At 34.9% G+C, this 10798-nt stretch overlaps 4 protein-coding genes across 4 annotated transcripts in view; 2 read left to right on the forward strand and 2 right to left on the reverse strand.

Moving 5' to 3' along the window:
- Positions 1-2076, forward strand: part of LOC108770002 (bleomycin hydrolase) — a 3417-nt gene extending 1341 nt beyond the window's left edge. Inside the window, exons 3-4 of the mRNA XM_018521285.1 lie at positions 94-921; positions 1181-2076. Of these exons, the coding sequence (XP_018376787.1) occupies positions 94-921; positions 1181-1396 (1044 nt within the window). The 3' untranslated portion in view covers positions 1397-2076. The remainder of the gene's footprint in view (positions 1-93; positions 922-1180) is intronic.
- A 133-nt stretch (positions 2077-2209) lies between these two features.
- Positions 2210-3462, reverse strand: LOC108769997 (uncharacterized protein F58A4.6). Its single transcript, XM_018521276.1, has 3 exons — positions 2811-3462; positions 2627-2741; positions 2210-2555 (listed from the first exon to the last, which is right to left on the reverse strand). The coding sequence occupies exons 1-3, from the start codon at positions 3176-3178 to the stop codon at positions 2259-2261; spliced, it is 780 nt and encodes a 259-aa protein (XP_018376778.1). The 5' UTR covers positions 3179-3462; the 3' UTR covers positions 2210-2258.
- Positions 3463-4124: 662 nt separating this feature from the next.
- Positions 4125-5923, forward strand: LOC108770006 (28S ribosomal protein S27, mitochondrial). Its single transcript, XM_018521294.1, has 2 exons — positions 4125-5405; positions 5510-5923. Exons 1-2 carry the CDS (start codon positions 4338-4340, stop codon positions 5804-5806), a joined length of 1365 nt encoding a protein of 454 aa, XP_018376796.1. The 5' UTR covers positions 4125-4337; the 3' UTR covers positions 5807-5923.
- A 67-nt stretch (positions 5924-5990) lies between these two features.
- LOC108770005 (coiled-coil domain-containing protein 22 homolog) lies at positions 5991-9800 on the reverse strand. The gene is made up of 8 exons (XM_018521293.1): positions 9604-9800; positions 8752-8923; positions 8371-8671; positions 8049-8293; positions 7279-7695; positions 6759-7199; positions 6490-6677; positions 5991-6371 (listed from the first exon to the last, which is right to left on the reverse strand). The coding sequence occupies exons 1-7, from the start codon at positions 9651-9653 to the stop codon at positions 6558-6560; spliced, it is 1746 nt and encodes a 581-aa protein (XP_018376795.1). The 5' UTR covers positions 9654-9800; the 3' UTR covers positions 5991-6371; positions 6490-6557.
- Between the last annotated feature and the right edge of the window lie 998 nt (positions 9801-10798).

Consider the following 10798-nt stretch of genomic DNA (forward strand, 5'->3'; position numbering starts at 1 on the left):
ATATATATATATATATATATGTCGTTGGTTGTAAACACTGTCATTGTTCGTTTTATTGTTGTGACATTACAGCCAGCTATATTTCTTTTGCAGGTAGAACGTTGCAATTACTTCCTTCACAATATCGTAAACACCGCGAAACGCGGCGAGGCGGTCGAGGGCCGTTTAGTCAACTACCTGTTGACCGATCCTACCTGCGATGGTGGCCAATGGGACATGATTGTGAATCTGATAACTAGACACGGTGTCGTGCCGAAAACGTGTTTCCCGGAGTCATACAGTTGCGAGTCTAGTGTTCGTATGAATAGCCTGTTGAAAAGCAAGCTAAGAGAATATGCCAAGGCTCTGCGAGACATGATTGACAATGGTGCGTCTGATGACGAGCTAAAGACACGAATAAATGAGCAAATGACGGTGATCTATCGGATAATCGGCATCTGTTTGGGTGTACCTTCTGAGAAAATTACATGGGAATATTACGACAAGTCGAAGAATTACAACTGCGTGGGCCCAATCACACCACTAGAATTTTACGAGAATTGTGTGAAACCGTATTACAATGTGAACGATAAAGTATGCCTGGTAACCGATCCACGACCGGGTAATCCTTACGGGAAACTCTATACCGTAGATTGCTTGGGAAATGTCGTGAGTGGGAAAACTACTCGCTACAATAATCAGCCAGTGGAATTACTGATGAAACTGTGCGCCGAGAGTATCAAAGATAACGAGCCTGTTTGGTTCGGTTGTGATGTTAACAAAAGATTAATAGATAAACATGGTATTCATGATATAAACACTTACAATTTCGAACTAATGTTTGGCACCGATATTCACCTCGGGCTTTCTAAAGCCGACAGATTACTCTATGGAGATTCTATGATGGTACACGCAATGGCATTTACGGCTGTTTCAATAGATGTAAGTATTTTCCAATATTTTTTCTATACCGTATATATATCAAATTTAAGCAATATTTATTAATAATTGTATTCAGCAAAAAAAAAAGTTTTATAACTGTTGTAAAATTCTTTAATATGATTGGTCTTGCCATTAGTTTCTTACTGAATCTAAATGTATAAACCAATCATATTAAAGAATCTTATAATTGCTACAAAGTTACCTTTTCTATTCAATATTGCAATGATTTATCTAATATATAAATATTATTCTGTTTCAGCGAGAAGGTAAAATAAAGAAGTTTCGGATAGAGAATTCATGGGGCGAGGATCATGGTCAAAAAGGTTATCAGGTTGTGACAACCGAGTGGTTTGCTAATTTTGTCTTTGAGGCAGTCGTGGATAAAAAATACGTACCTGCGGACGTGATGGCTGTATTCAATCAGGAGCCCATTGTTTTACCCGCCTGGGATCCTATGGGCACGCTCGCTCATTGATGTTAAAGTGATTTAACTAAATGCGATGGCAAGCAGTTTTATTTTACAGACAAAACATTTCAAGTATAACTCGAGAAAACGAAATATTTAATAAAAATTCCGGGGGCAGTGATTGTACAAATATACCAATATTTTATACCTTATACAAGAGAATGCAGCAGTATTGATAAGTGGCTTTGTATTAAGTCCGTTTTGTTTATTACAGTGTACGAGGGCAACGTTTAGTTAAATCATCAAGACTGAATATATGAGTTACCATATTTGAAATCACGAAATAAATATCGTTTAACGCGTTAAAAAACCGCAGTTTCCGATAAAAACGGAAGTGTATTACGTTGCATCGCATACTTTATCTGTAGGCAATAATGTATCTGTTTTTAACATAATTTACTATTATAAATAATCAAATGGTTGTTTCAGTACTTCGTTTTTAACATGCGCGAAACTATATCTCTTATAAACAAAAATAAATAGACTGTGCAAACAATTTCCCGTCGTATTACATACCTGCGATTTAACAAATTTCTTATCATTTAAATGCAATATTGTATGATATAGTATAGAAACGCTCGTATTTCTGTGCATGCTAATTTAAAAAATTCGCACATGTACACATTACATAATAAAGCAATAGAAAGAAAGAGAGAGATAATATAGATATGTAAAATTTAATAAAAACTTGCCGATATAATTAAAAATTTTTGCTCAATAAGCTGTTTTAAATAATTATTACTTTCCTACTACTTTAAATTCAATAATTTAATTTTTTAATCGAAAAGATAATGCTAAAAAAATTTAGGACTATCATGTTTGTAAAATAATATATTATCAACATGCTTACAAAATGCAGATAGTAAATTTCCTAAATTTCTGAAGATATATGCAAAGATTTCAACAATGATTTCTTTTGCTGTTTGTATTGCTTGTAACTATATCGCAATTTGGCCCATACACCCTGACACATGTTTTGGAGACGAACGTCTTTTTCTTCGAGTGCAAAATTATAAATTCTCCGTATCATGTACTTAGGTGTGGTAAAATTGCCACGTTGAATAAAACTTAAAGCAGCATACAATCTGCAACGGGCAACAAGGAGAGGATTGTCAAGGCGCATTGCCAATTCAAACTGCTTCACCGAGATTTTGCCTGCCATTTTAGCCTGTGTACAAGATACGTTAGATTAGTGAAAGCATATTACATAATTTGACAAAAGAGCCAATGGTAACTTACACAGTGATCGAATTCTTCCCCCAATGCAGAAAACGCTCCTCCAAGCGTGGACAGCCAAGACATGGCATGATCAACTTCTTGTCTTTCTACAACCATTTGCATTAATTTTTCACTCCTAAGAAAGGATAAATGTAAAAGACTATAACAGTTTAAATTAGTGTTGTAAAATCACTACAAAACTTGCCATTTGTAATCCAGGAATTGACTTCTTGGTACTCTCAATCTTACAAGTATTATCAGCGAATGTTCTTCTTTAAATGGCTTATCACATGCTGTCTGAAAATGTTTCAACACAGTCATAGCACTCTTACGATAAACATATGACTTTGATATCATCGAAATATAGGCTGAGACGAGGTAGGAATTGAGTCCTTTTTTACACAGACAAACTGGTTTTGTAAATCTACATATACAAAACTCATTATCATCCTTTAGAAATTGTGTAAACCATTCACTGTGTTCTGTATACCTAAATACACTGTGTAATTCGACCGTGACATCATCAAAAATCATACGGTCTCTATATACAATAAATCGCACGCGATTATTCATCTCTTGTCTTATTTTACGAAATTCTATATATTTTGTAGTATTATTGCACTGGACTCCTCATGACACTGATAGAATCCATTGACAGAGTCCATTGACGGAAATGTATTTGGAGCTATTAGACATTTTCACAGTTCGAGAATCATCTGAAATTGAGCTTTGCAAGCAAATTTGTACTCGAACTTCTAAATTCCATTGACAATTACTCGAATCATTCTCCAATGCGTCCATGACCGCTCGATAGTCTGTGAAAGAATCATACACGAGGAGCGTAAACATAAAATTCCTCTAGTTTAGTCAGCTGTTAACAGTTAAACCAATGATGCGAATTTCAACTTTCAACCCACTTGCAGCTAGTATCCCTAGAAGTGAGAATCTGGTTAATTTTGTCTTATTTTTGATTGGCTTGATAAAAAATAGCGGCACCAAATTGCTGGATTCACACTGCATCCGATTTTCGTCGTACGATGCTCTGCAACCAATCAGAAAACAGGATTCCGATGATACGAAGTAAAATCCATCGGAATCCTGTTTTCTGATTGGTTGCAGAGCGTCGTACGACGAAAATCGGATGCAGTGTGAATCCAGCAAATAGGCTGCGTTCAGCAGAAAAAGCAACTTTGCAACTGTTGTAAAATTCTTTAATATGATTGGTCTTGCCCTTAATTCCTCACTGGATCTAAATGTATAAACCAATCATATCTGAGAATTTTACGACAGTTGCAAAGCTGCTTTCTCTACTGAACGCAGCCAATAAAATGATGACTGAGCATGTGAAAAAAATTGAAAAGTAAATACGTGAACGTTTTCAGCTGTAAAAAATTAACCAATCATAATCTATTATTCTCCTCACATTCTTTTGTGATTGGTCAATTTCTTATGGCTTGCAACTTATTACACTTATTATTTTCATTGTAAATGGCCCTTTATGCAAAAGGGCCATATAACATAACCTCTATGTCTCTATCATGAAAGCGTGGTGAACTGATGATCTGTGATCAAAGGCAACAGAAATCTGGGTATTAACTTTAATGGAAAAAATAAAAACGTGGTAATTTAAAATATTCTAAAAACGTGGATTCAAAAAAGGAGGTAGAAAATCGGCTGTTGCATTACTCGTAATAAGGTTATGTGAGTACATACGGATAATTTAATAATAAAGATGCTGAAAACGCTCAGACTTGGTCACAGACTCTGCCGAGTCCATCGTGGTTCTAAGGATCCTGTGACGCGAGTGCAAAGAAGACTATTCCTGTCGGAGGCGTATCGCTGCGAGGAAGCGTGGAGTCGTAGGCTGGAGTCGCCGCTGTTACAGAAGCTCGAACCGACGTCGATGTATGCCCAGCTGGACCAAAAGTATGGGGACGTCGGCAAAGTTAGCGCCGTCGACGTTGACATCTTTGTCAACAGTGTCACTGACAATCTGTATGTCGATGAGATGATAACGATATTGCATAATCTCAGGCAATCTGTAGAAACGGCGAATATACTGGATTCCACACATCATGCCGTAATACGGTATTTCTTGCAGCACAATTACATCCAAGAATTGCTTGAAGTGCTGAATGACAGATTAAATTATGGTATTTTTCCTGATTATTTCGACTACAACATGCTCATGGATCACTTCATAAATAGGAAGGATTATACTTCTGCTGCAAAAGTGGCAAGTTTAGTCATGTTGCAGGAAGACGCAGGTCATCCTATCACTAATGCATTGTGTTTATATGCATGCCATAAATACCTAGAAAATCCTGATGAATGGAAGAAACCCGAGGTTCCAGTAGATACTTCAGAGGAAGTAAAAGTACGTGTAGATTATCTAAGAAATCCATACTTTGACGATCATTTTGATCTCACTGATCCGAAAGATCTTGTTGGCAAGACTCTAAACTTTCAGGGAAAGCATAGAGCAGATGCTGTAGGGAGATCTTGCCAGTTAAGAGGCTTGATATTGTATAAGAAGTATGACGATGTATTAAACTTAATAAAGAAATTATTAGAGATGAAACAAGACAAAATAGTTTACGACGAAGTATTTGAATTAATATCAAAAGATAACAGTGGACTCCAAGATCAAGATGCTGAAAAGTTCAAACTTGTGGAGGCTCAATTGTCTATATTGAAGGAGAAACAAAATCTTAAAGAAAGCTTTATTGAAGCAATAGAGAATCTTATTAAAGCGGCTATAAACGAGGAAGCTGAAAAGGATATTTCTAAACAATGTCAGGTAATAAATATTAATAAAAATAATTTTTTTGGAATTTAATTAATTACTTAATACCAATATATACAGTAAATTATAAAATTGCCAAATATACTCTGAATTTTCAGGCTTATCTCGATTGGGAACATAAAAGAACTTCAGTATTAGAAGCGCAAATGAAAGAAATAGACAGAGAAAGAAGAATTAATAATATAAAGAAAATAAAGGAAGATTTAGAAAAGAGAGAACAATTCTTGACATTCTTTGACAAAGAGGAAGAAAATGAATTGGAAATAGAAAAGATACAGGAAAAAGAACGCAGACAAGATGAACGTGTTCGTGCGATGCACAATAGTGCAAAGCATTTAAGAAAGTTAATCACTACAGAGTCCTACATACCACCGGACGTTAAAAGTAAGAAATAAAAGTGTACTATGTAAAAAAAGGACTTGTACACATATGTATAGAGGATCAGAACAAAATATAGAGGATCAGAACAAAAAAGTTGGAACTGTTGTCTCGTACTTTGATATTATGTGTGTGTTTTATATATATTTATCTTATGAAAATAATTTTCAAGGAGAGTATGTATAAAATATTAAACGTTGATTTTACCCTTATACACATTCTATATTTTGTACATGTTCTTTGTTTGAAAGTGATATTTTAGCAGTTATTTTATTTACAGCCGCAAGTCAGATCTTTAAGTTGCGAGAGATACGAAAGTTGAACTTGATGCTAAAAAATTATTAGGCTTTATAATAAATAATGTCTCTTTGAGCATTGATGTTAATAGCATGTTTTTATACACTTGGCCCGAGGCTAATAAAAGCCTTAATGCCTGACGACTCCAGGCCAAGGCACGTTCGTTTAGCAGCTAACTTAGTAGATTCGTGGAGACTTTCACGGGCAATATCGCGTTATATTCTGCTGGTTGCGTAGCTAAAAAATGTTTGGTCTTTAATGCATTCGATCGTATTCGTTTATATTCTGTAAAATAGTAAAAGAATGTCTTTATAATTTTATAATGTTATCTTATAGAAAATTCAAATTATGTTTAAATATTTCTCATTCTCTACACAATTATTGTAAAAAACAAGCTTTATACCTGTACTAAACTCCCATCTGGTCCTGAATATTACAATTCGCAAAATGACGCTGTACTGTACATAACAATCACGAGGCTTTACTTTGGAGTTGTGCGGTTAATGCGGCGGTTTCTTGTTTCATTTGTTTTAAATCGGCAGTTATCCTTTCCAAATTAGCACCGACGTTTTTCGCGGACTCGGAGTCGATCTGAATAAATGTTAGATTAAATGTTAGTTTTCTGCGCTATATAAACCTATTTTTCTTAAGCCTTCTATCGTTGCATCTTACCTGTTCTTCCAAATCTCTAATTTCTCGTATTGTCGCACCTGTTTCTTCGACTAAACTTACGAGTTCATTACAGTCTGAATGTAACGTCGCTAATAATTTGTAAGCTTTCCGCGAAGCTTCGTTTGTTCTTGCATCTCTGAATATTAGTTCGTCTACGACGGTAAAGGATCTCTCCAATCTCCCGGTAAGCGTATTGATTTCCTTTTGAATTTCACGAGTATCTGCCAGAACCTTGCTTATCTCATCTCTCTGTTTTCTGACATTATTTATTATTTCTAAAATTCGTTGAGTGTATGCAGATCTATTCACTTCCTTAGGAAGTTTCTGAACTTCTGCGACCAACTGTGAATACTGTTGGTCTTTATTCCGACATTCTTCTTGAAGTTCTTTTTCCTTCTCTTTTAACAATTTTATCTCGTCCAGCTTCTTTTGGCTCGCATTCTATAATAAAAATGTAATCATTTTTTAAATATAAATGACTCTTGGTTACCTCAAAATTTAATTAATTTTGTATACTTACTGCTTTTGTGGAATGCTTCTCTCTTTCTTGCCTATATTTCATGATTAAGGGCACCCTATGTTTTTCCCACTGATTTGCTAAATTAATCAGTTTGCTTGTACTAGCCTCAATTGCAGATTCCAATTTCTTTACATTCTCTGGCCCATCTTGAAGAAGTTCGTACGCTTTTGCTTTGATTTTTTTTTGTTCCTCATTGATTTTTAATTCCTTCTCTTCATTTTGACCGGTTACTGTTGCTTGAGCTAATCTGGTGGTCAATTTTTTAATTTCGTTTTGTAATTCTTCTATATTTATTCTAAGACTTTCGCATTCTGCTTTCATCTTTTCTGTTTCAACTTCCTGTTTCGCCTGATTTCTTAATGTTTCTTGATCTGGAAGCACTGGATGCATTGCAGATTCTGATTTCACCTGAGATTCCTAAAAATTTAATGATTATAACGAATATGTAAGATATATAGTAGTTATTTTCCATTTTTACATCAAAATTTAGATAATTCTTATTTATGATGTCATAACTCAGTTGAATGCATGTCCCTTTTCATTCTGGCAAGTGAGCTTTATTTAGTCTTGTTAACTCATATTAAAAGTGAGATTATAAACTTGTCTTGTTATGTAGGTATAAATACCAACGTAAGCGAGTACTGACGTCATTATCTGAGTATAAAATACTCGTATAACTTTAGGTTCAGTATCACTTGTATGAAAACGAAAAGCAACTAATAATCAGCTATAAAGTATATGTACAAGATAAGAGTATCTTGTATGCTTACTGTTGAAGTTTGCGTCTTGTTCTCTGCCGAGAATTTGCTAAACTCTTTGACAATATTATACGCATTAGAATAAGCAGGTTTTTCAGAGTGTTGGCTATTAAGCCAATTTATGCGTTCCATAATATCTGTCGGAGAAGTATTAAGCGCTTTCGCATTGTATGATATCATTGAAGGTAAAAAGCACGCAATGTCTTGCATTTGTTCAGGCACTGGTTGTAAATAGCGCATACAATAGTCTTTATAATCTGCAATAATAACGGTCACCACATTGCATTAACATTGTCTGGCAAAGGTAATCCAAATAATATTAATATTGCATTACCATCTTCGATATTTGCTATTGGTACTTCGATATTTACAGACACATAAGGGACATTCGCTCTTCCTCTATTCCTGAATCCCTGTTTGTGACAATAATGCGGTAACCATGGTATGGAGAGTCCTTGAGATATTGCAGATGCTACCGATTTCTCTAATAAAGCGACTTTACTGATGGATTCGTTTACAGTTTTCTCACTCTCTTTTGGCAGTTTTTCAATGAGAAACATAAATACTCTTCGCAGATCTGCTTCTGAGTTATATAGGAATGTCTGATAGCCGATGTCACCTCTGTATCCAAGCTCCTATAATTTTGATCAGCTAATGGAAATAAGCAAAACCACATGAATATATTTTGGTCTAAGAAAAGACAAAATATATTTACCATGCACGTTTGTGCAAGAGTAGCACCCAGTCGAAAGCGCGCTGCCATGTTTACAGGTAATACAGTAGACAAACCTGAACCCGGCCTTATTGCTTCTAAGCATCTTACAGTGGCTTCCACAACTAGTTCAGTGTTAAAGCTACTAAGATTCGTTACGTTCTCTTCAATGTCACTGAAAAGAAATATTTATTTTTAATAATAAAGGAACTAAGAAACACAAGAGTCAAGAAGTTTGTTTTTTATCACTGCGTTAAAATTTTCCTTCTCGCTTTTGCCAAATATATATCTATTTCACTTCAAGTAAAAAAAGTGCATACTAGTTCAGCTATAAAAAACAGACTTACACTCGAGAGACTTATATATTATAAAATTTATCTAAGGCGAAAAGACAGTAGGTATCTATTTCATTCTACTTCAGCTATAAAAACAAATATACAATCAACTTGTGGCACATTATAAAATTTCTCTAAGGCAAGAAGATAAAGAAGATATTATCTATTTCACTTTTATACTTATAAGATACCTCGCGAACTGAGAAATGTAGGAGTCATAGGCGACTTGTGATATCTTCTGGAGTTCAAGGCAAGAAGATAGAAGGTATCTGTGTCATTCTTATTTTTATAAGGCTTTTCATGTCATATTGATATTTTTCTAAGTATTAACACTCAATAGTTTTCGTCTGTTTTGAAATCAACGATTCAATGATGTCAAAAGAAATGATCGTGCGGATGAGCTCACGTGCACGATGCCCCTATTCGCGAGGATATCGCTGAAACACCGCCCACCTTATCGCCGTCGCAAGGGAAAAAACCAGTGGTGAACCGATCGGAGCCGCTGAATCTGGACACTTACCAGCCTATTTGTCGCAACGAGTGAATTATTATATTGTCGATCTCCTCCATCCTACGTAAAAAGATGAAAACTCTGAGGCGTCGCTACCGCCCCGTCGTATCGCGTGTTTATGAGGTCCGGCTCGATTTAATCATCGGGATCTAACCTTCCGGCGAGCGTGACAAGCGCTCGCGAGCGGACATTTGCACAGCACGCGCATGTGTGTGCATGGTATGTGTGTGTATGTGTATGTATGTGCATACGTGTGTATTCGTGACAGGTGGCGTGGCAACATTTCAATACTACCAATAGTGCCAATCGGAGGGATTTTTACAAATTTTCTGACAGCGGATGAATTCAGACTATTCAGAGTTTTGATTCGCGTAAAGTTAACTGGCAATTCATGATTTTTTAAGGTGGTTCTTTAGTAGTTCTTTAATAAATCGAATTACCATAGAAATGTCTAATATTACTTTATATAATGAACTTGACGTGTGCAAAATTCTAAGGTAAGTTAGCGATGAAATAAGAGAAAAAAATGTTGAGAATATAGAAAGTATAACTTTTAATGTATAACTTAGTGACAGAGGTAAGGCTCAGAGACGCTTCTTTGACTAAACTGCACATGAATATTATTGCGTACCTTATAGATGTCTCTAAAAATGAGATTATAATAGCGTTTAAAAAATTGCGTTTGTAATGGTCACAAAAAAGTAGTTAGCGGCCATTCTGGAAAGATATTTACATGCACAAACTTGCATACGAAAGGTGCATTCCGTTTCTCACATGATGCATCATTTATCCTTGTTGTCCACCGAATATTAAACAACGATAAATGATGCATTATGCACATCATTCGTAAAACGGAATACACCCAAATTTATAACCTGTTATAACCTCGAAATCTGGAGACACTGGTAGTGTTTATAGAATAAATTTATAGAATAAATTAAATAATATATTAAATTATTATTATTAATTAATTCAAATTATTTGGACAATATTATAAAATTTTTTTATAGAGATTTTTAAAAAGACTATACGAAATATATAAACAATGACAATATAAGAAAATTATTTAAAGAAATTATCAGTTAAATTTGTACGAATTTAGTTTCTGCAGAAATTTTCAAAAATTTATCTGTGTCAAACACACGTTATGTGTACAACACGAACTTTTTACTTAACGGCTCTCTATACTAACAAGGGATAATTT

This window comes from Trachymyrmex cornetzi, unplaced genomic scaffold, assembly GCF_001594075.2.
Source record: "Trachymyrmex cornetzi isolate Tcor2-1 unplaced genomic scaffold, Tcor1.1 scaffold98, whole genome shotgun sequence".
NCBI classification, from domain to species: Eukaryota; Metazoa; Arthropoda; class Insecta; order Hymenoptera; family Formicidae; genus Trachymyrmex; species Trachymyrmex cornetzi.

Excerpts from the sequence above, each read along its gene's own strand:
- LOC108769997 (XM_018521276.1), bottom strand. The coding sequence starts at position 3,178 with ATGAATAATCGCGTGCGATTTATTGTATATAGAGACCGTATGATTTTT. Across the intron at positions 2,742-2,810 it reads CAATTCCTGGATTACAAATG|GAGTGAAAAATTAATGCAAA; the intron begins GCAAGTTTTGTA and ends ATCCTTTCTTAG. Across the intron at positions 2,556-2,626 it reads GGGAAGAATTCGATCACTGT|GCTAAAATGGCAGGCAAAAT; the intron begins GTAAGTTACCAT and ends TCTTGTACACAG.
- LOC108770006 (XM_018521294.1), top strand. The coding sequence starts at position 4,338 with ATGCTGAAAACGCTCAGACTTGGTCACAGACTCTGCCGAGTCCATCGT. Across the intron at positions 5,406-5,509 it reads ATATTTCTAAACAATGTCAG|GCTTATCTCGATTGGGAACA; the intron begins GTAATAAATATT and ends CTGAATTTTCAG.
- LOC108770005 (XM_018521293.1), bottom strand. The coding sequence starts at position 9,653 with ATGGAGGAGATCGACAATATAATAATTCACTCGTTGCGACAAATAGGC. Across the intron at positions 8,672-8,751 it reads CTCTTGCACAAACGTGCATG|GAGCTTGGATACAGAGGTGA; the intron begins GTAAATATATTT and ends TCAAAATTATAG. Across the intron at positions 8,294-8,370 it reads AATAGCAAATATCGAAGATG|ATTATAAAGACTATTGTATG; the intron begins GTAATGCAATAT and ends TTATTATTGCAG.